This window comes from Anguilla anguilla, chromosome 11 (genome assembly GCF_013347855.1).
Source record: "Anguilla anguilla isolate fAngAng1 chromosome 11, fAngAng1.pri, whole genome shotgun sequence".
Taxonomy (NCBI): Eukaryota; Metazoa; Chordata; class Actinopteri; order Anguilliformes; family Anguillidae; genus Anguilla; species Anguilla anguilla.
In genome coordinates this window covers 5,748,490-5,755,089 of record NC_049211.1, presented here as the reverse complement: position 1 = coordinate 5,755,089, position 6,600 = coordinate 5,748,490, and the positions used below count along the sequence as shown (strand labels likewise).

Sequence of the window (6,600 nt, the reverse complement as noted above, 5' to 3'; positions counted from 1 at the left end):
TGTTTTGTTTTGTGCCACTAAAGCTAATTAATTTTCAGCAAATGTAAGTGGTGAATGTGGCATGGGGCTGGGTACCACCGCCATGCCGACTGGGGAGTGGGAGACAGCAGACGGTAACTACTGGACCAATGGCCTCTTTATTCCGTCCTGCAGCTGTTCAGAGCAACAGAAAATGCGCAATCAAAAAAACAACAAACAAAAAAAACAAGCGAAACACAACAAAAATAATAAGTGCTCAAAAAGAAAAAAAAATAAGCAGCCCTCCTGCGAATGTCTGGAATGAAAGAGCACTTGGAAGAAAATAAGGAGGGATTTGGAGCAGTTATGTTTCCAAAGGATTCCTTTGTAAACACCGTGTGTACTCAGCCCTTTACATCAGGCCTGGGAGATGGGGCTGGCGATGTTTATTATCTGTCCAACCCAGGCGCGCGTCCCCATTGGCTAGTCCCCCCAGGACTCACAGCTTGCACAGACAACAGAACACATCACAGCGGTCAAGCACTGGCGTGGCCCTTTCTGGTCCCTCTCTCACTCTCTCTCTCTCTCTCTCTTTCTCTCTTTCTCCCCCTCTCTCTCTCTCTCTCTCTCTCTCTCTCTCTCTCTTTCTCTCTCTCTCTCTCTGACTCACTCTCTCTCTCTCTCTCTCTTTCTCTCTCGCTTTTTTGGCATGAAATTCAAATGTAATTATTGCCAAAGCATACATATATAATATGTAAAATAATAATAATAATAAAATAATAATGATAAACGTAACAATATATAACAATAACAGCATTGACAGCAACAGAAGTACATCAATAAATATGTACAATGTTTATATGGGGTGGGTGGTCACTCACTGTCCCTCAGTGTCCCTCAGTCCCTCTCTCTCTCTCTCTCTCTTTCTGTCTGTCCTCAGCTCTCTCTCTCTCTTTCTCTCTCTATCCCCCCTCCTCTCTCTCTCTGTCCTGCTGAAAGATGGAAAGCTGTTACCTAATTTATCGGTCAGAAAAGATTGGAGGGAACTATAAGAAAAGGACTCATTGGGCTATATATGTCATGCATCCTCCACTTGTTCTGTGGTCTCTGTAAACTATAAATATCTCAATCAGGCCTGGCACGCTGTCTATGCAATTGCATTTGTCTCTGGTCTCCACTGATCGCTGGTCTCTCACCTGTCAACATGTACGTGCATACAAGTACAGTGACAGTCTGAGAGCCAGTTTTGTTTGCTAGCGAGCAGCAAACCAGAACTGTGGTGCAAATGGTAGAAATATGGGGTTTTAAGTGATTCGAACAGTCAACACTACTGTATGCTTCTATGACACAAATGTAAGTAGGCTAACACGGTCATAAACCTAATGGTACCTTTTGGTATACAAAAAATAACTTTCATAACGCAGTTTTAAATGGGAAATACTGCAATGACAACTATGTAGCTATGAGGTAAAGAAAAAAATGAATGAGGGAGTACGAATATTGTCTTTTTTTGCATGAACTGAAGAAAACAACTCAGGCGGAGTACTCGTTACACTCGTCATTCACTGAACGAATAAACTGAATAAACCGTTTGCTGTCGCGGTCGGTGTAGGCTACACCTCCGTTGTCTGGCGACAGCAAAACAGTAATTGAATCTGTCAAATCACAGTGGCATATTATTTTTCATCATAATTTTTTTTGTCTTGCTCTCAAACAGTGATCAATTAAGTAGCCTACATTCCATTCCGTCAGATTTGCCAGCATTTCGAGTTCAAAAAGTTACGCTCCGTTGCCTTTGCTCGCCGAATAATTCCAATAATAACACAAACCAGTAAAAAGATAATCTTTCCCCGTTTGTCCAGAAATTTACAGGCATATGGATCAATTCCACATACTGGTCTTTCGCATTTTATGGTATTGCCTACACGACCGCAGGCTAGCTTATACAAACTTATAAACCGTGCTGTTGTCAACACGCTGAAGCGGAGTTAATTGAATGTTGATGTATCACTTATGTCATTAACCTATATACTAATACCACTACAACAACGGCTACTAGTGCTGCTCATAATAATAATAATAATAATAATAATAATAATAATAATAATAATAATAATAATAATAATAATAATAATAATGGTAGAACAGTATTAATATAGTCCATGAAAAAGATTATGTCCGTTCAGGTTATTGTAAAATCCATAACACTCAAGAAGTCTTGACTAAAGCATGCTTACCTTCCCGTGCTGTCCCAGGAGATTTTTTTATTCGTTATATTGCGAAATAGGCTTCTCCTGATGCGGTGCAGTTCCCGAGCTGCGTAATAGCACGTTGATTTAAAAGCTCCTCGACGTGGTGATGATAACGCCCGAAGTGTCGGATGGTTACAGTGACCACATAGTGCGGAGCGCGCGCGCGAGTGTTCAAGGATGCGGAATGTTCTGTGACTTCGCGACTTCGGATTCACGCGACACCTCGGAGGGCGAATTCTTGACGGGCTATCCTTCCTGGGCTATCTCATTATCCAGTCGCGCAATCACACTGAAATATTGAGCGCTTTTCATATTCCAGTGTACTCTCCATACACCGGAGAGGTGAGAGTACATCAGGGGATTGGAGATGTAGAGGCGACAGAAAAATTGAGGTCGAGGGGAGGGGGGAGATTTTCCGCCTATTTTTTATTTATTACTTTAAAAAAAAAAAAAAAAAAACGCTTTAAATATAGGAGGAGATAGGAGGAAAATGAAATAACCAGGTTTGGTTCAATGACTTTAATTATATTTCTTCATAGTGTTATTCATTACATTTTATATATGATATTCATTGCAACCCCTTTCCACCTCTCTCTCTCTCTCCAGTTCACTTTTACGCCATGGCTCGCTAAAGTTGAATTACGGTCCTTGCCGTTTTAATACATCACTTCGCTCTCTCAATCGTTTCTCGTTTCTCCCCGCGCAATCACCGACATAAAAAAAATCTTGCAGGGCAAACTTTTAACCATCACAGAAAAGGCACATCAATAAAGAGACATCAAAATACATGGCGATAAATTTGCGGAGGCGCACTCATTTATCCTACCCTCGGGATGTGTGTGTGTGTGTGTGTGCGTGTGTGGGGAGGGGGTGGGGGGGTGTGTTCGTTGCCTGTGCAGTAAATAGATGAGGAGCGCGTGGAACAGGTGTTGGGGAGCGTTTGAAAATTTAATCAGTGCTCTGTCCATTGTCACATCAATCATACGGGTTCAGAGCCACATCGGACTGTAAACACCGAGCTTGGACGAGGAACCTATTACTGTAGTGGGGCCTGGGTTCGCTGGAAAAACTCCCAGCTGCAGTACAACGGAAACGAACTTCAAAAAATACTGTCCCTGCGTGCAAGCGTTCGGGTGCGTGCGTCAGCATTCTATAGAGAAGTATTACCTAATATAGATTTAAAATTTTGATTAAAATAAGTATCGTAACTCACGGTGACGGAGAGGAGGAGACAAGGGAGAAAAGAGATGGGTGAAATAATGGATGGAGAAGGCAAAGAGGGGAAACAGTTCTTTCTTTATTGCGTATGTCGACTCTTCTCCCTCTCTTTTTTCCCCCTTTGCCCATCAATGTCATTTCCTCTATCCGCCAGTCGTCTGGGCTCGTGAGATAAGGGAGCTTAACCGTCTCTTCACAACTTATTCTTCCTCTTAAAATCTGTCTCCTTTTTTTACATTGCCAGAGAGAGAGAGAGAGAGAGAGAGAGAGAAAGAAATGACACAAGTAGAAGGAGCAGACGGAGGGAGAGACGAATGAAGGAAAAATATAGATAATTCAATGCGCAGTTCGGCAGCGCTGATCAGTTCTCTGATCTGCTCCCGGAGGTAAGACAGAAATTGGAGAGAGTGAGGATCCGACTCCAGCCACTTATTCTGATGTATAACATCAAGTAGCGAAACTGACACATGGCTATACTGACACCTACTGGCCAATGATAGAAATGATTCCCTTCATATTTATGATCAATATTATTGCTTTGTGTCATTATTGCTGAGAAGATTAACTTTTAAAAGGCCATTTTCATGACTTCCTTTTTTTTTGTTGATGTAATCTATTTATACAATCAGATACATATGGGTCTTGTCCAAAGCCAAGGAGTCTCGCCCAATGGTATGACAGAGGTGCAGTGCTCTATCAAGGAGCTGAACATGTGACCTTACCATTTAAACGGAAATCTGTGGCCGCTGTGCCACACCGTCGCCATAAATTTCTCAATTAAGATGGCTGCTTTTCTGGAGTAGTTAGGTAGTCGTGCTGGTAACCAGGGGGCATGTTGCTTAGGAACATTGTCGTGTGAGTGTACATGCAATGGTGTGTGTGACTATTTTTACAATCCGTTATTTTTACGCTAGAAAATTCAATTTCTCCATCCTAGTAACTCTCTGTTCCCCCTCCATATAAATATCTAAAGGGTAACTGAATATTTTAAAGAAGAATGGAGGCCAACCTACTCAGACCATCCCAGCGTGCAAAAGCCAGAATCTAAGCATTTAGAGGGGTGAACATTTAGGTTGAGAGACATTTTGACATAAACGGACCAGGTTAACTCCAATGTAGCTCAGGTTTTAACTGGAAATAGCCTGGCTATGTCCTAGTCAGCTATAAAACTTGCACTTTCCTAGCAAGTTTCCAACGTTTCACTGACTTCTCAGCAACTTTTCACCACAGAAATGATCACTGGGATTACAGAGAAACAATATGTTCAACAGCAACCGTACAAAGGCAACAGCCGACTATGAGCAGTATTTCAAATTTCAACAGATATATTTATGATGTGGTCCTTCAGAGTTCTGAGGGAAGTAAAAAAAAAAAAAAAAACCTGTTGACTGGTATTGATTCCAGTCCATTTTTCTTCCAACTCACATGCCAAGCTCAGTACTGCCCAACCCTGTTCCAGGAGATCTACCGTCCTGTAGGTTTTCACTCCAACCCTAACAAAGCCGCACCTCATTCAACAGCTAGAGAGCTCGTTAAGCTGCTAATTAGTATAATCTGGTGTACCCGAATTAGGGTTTGAAATGAAAATCCAGCGGGGAGGTAGATCTCCAGGAACAGGGCTAGGCAGCCCTAGCAGGAGCCCAGCTGAAGCTCTTTCATGTCTGGTGTGTGCTTTCTTCCTTTTTTTTTGTTTTTATTTTTTTGCTTTGCCAAACTTCTTTTCATGGCAAAATAACCTTTCTCGCTGCCTTTGACTGTCTCTTGGGTTGATTGCTTGTCTGTCTGTCTGTTTGTCTGTCTGTCTGCCTGTCTGTCTGGTCTCAGTCTTTCTTCTCTGCTCCCGTTTTATGATCCCTAGTTAATGAACTACTTTATCACAGTAACTGCAGGCAGGTTTTCTCCCTCCCATCCTCCCCCCCCCCCCCCCCGTCTTTACAGTGCCGTGTAGTCAGTCAACGCTACGCTGATAACAACCTGCCGCGGCTGGTTATTCATTTACTCTCGCTCGCTCTCCTCCGTGACGCATCCTGCCCCTTCCCATAATCCTCAGCGGCACAGGCTCACCTAGCAACGTGCGTCGAATCGTTGGCGCTACCGACGCCCCTGTCAGCGGTTTTTGGCAATATTTTTCCAAAAAAAATAAAAGAAAAGAGAAATGATATTGGTTGGCGAAGCCCCTTTCTTTCTCTGTGTTATATGCAGGCAGATGCAGAAGGCTTTCTGTAGGGCAAGGCTCAGGTTGTGACTTAAAGAGAATGGGGTGATAGAGAGAGGTGTGGAGAGACTGTGGTAAAAACATAAGAAAGTGCAGGGGAGTGCAGTATAAGGGTCAGGGAACTGGAACCTGAAGGTTGCAGGTTTGATTGCCAGGTAGGACAATGCCATTGTACCCCTTGAGCAAGGTACCTAACCTGAAATGCTTCTGTAAATATCCAGCTGTACAAATGGATGCAATGTATAAATGCAAAAAAAAAGTGTCTGTAAGTCGCTCTGGAAAACAGCAACTGCTAAATGGCAGAAATCCAAAAAGCAATGGAAGAAGACACAAGATGAGCAACATTAATTACTGCATTAGATGGACTGGGCATCATTCTATCAGATTGTTTTTTTCTGATTGTACTGATAATTCACTCCAAAGTTGCAATGTGAAAAAGTGACAGATTGTCTGACTTTAAACAGTGGTCAGACAGAGGCATCTGCTAATAGGATTTGGACTTAATATAAAAGAGGACATATAATAAAATGTGTTGGCAGATATATGTATAGATTCCAGAGGGAAATGAAAGAATATAATGGAAAAGTCTGCAATGGTCTGATTTTGTGTGCAATTTGTCTCTTCCCTACATTACAATACAGGCATATAGCAGACACTCTCATCCAGAGTGATATACAAGATAGATTTACACCACTTTTTTAAACATTCTTACATAAAGTTGATTTACACAGCTGGATATATGCTGAAGCCAGTATCTTGCCAGAGGGTATAACGGCAGTGTCCTACTTTGGAATCAAGGTTACACACCCAGTTCCTTAACCATTATAGTACACTGTCACCCTATTAACAGATTCGTAATATGGACACCAGTGATTTGCTCTGAGCCAAGCTTCATTGTACCGAGGTAAATAATGGCTATAGTTCAACCATCCATATCCTAGAATGTGTTGTTTAATC

The 6,600-nt window shown here is 42.1% G+C and overlaps 1 protein-coding gene across 2 annotated transcripts in view; it reads right to left on the bottom strand.

Annotated features, from left to right (window-relative positions):
- Positions 1-3,563, bottom strand: part of LOC118208356 (transmembrane protein 88B-like) — a 6,601-nt gene extending 3,038 nt beyond the window's left edge. Inside the window, exon 1 of one of the 2 annotated variants that reach the window (XM_035382951.1) lies at positions 3,424-3,563. In XM_035382951.1, coding sequence (XP_035238842.1) covers positions 3,424-3,557 — 134 coding nt within the window. In that variant the 5' untranslated portion in view covers positions 3,558-3,563. Of the gene's footprint in view, positions 1-2,195; positions 2,587-3,423 lie in introns of those variants that run through there. The other variant, XM_035382952.1, reaches the window with a different exon arrangement.
- Between the last annotated feature and the right edge of the window lie 3,037 nt (positions 3,564-6,600).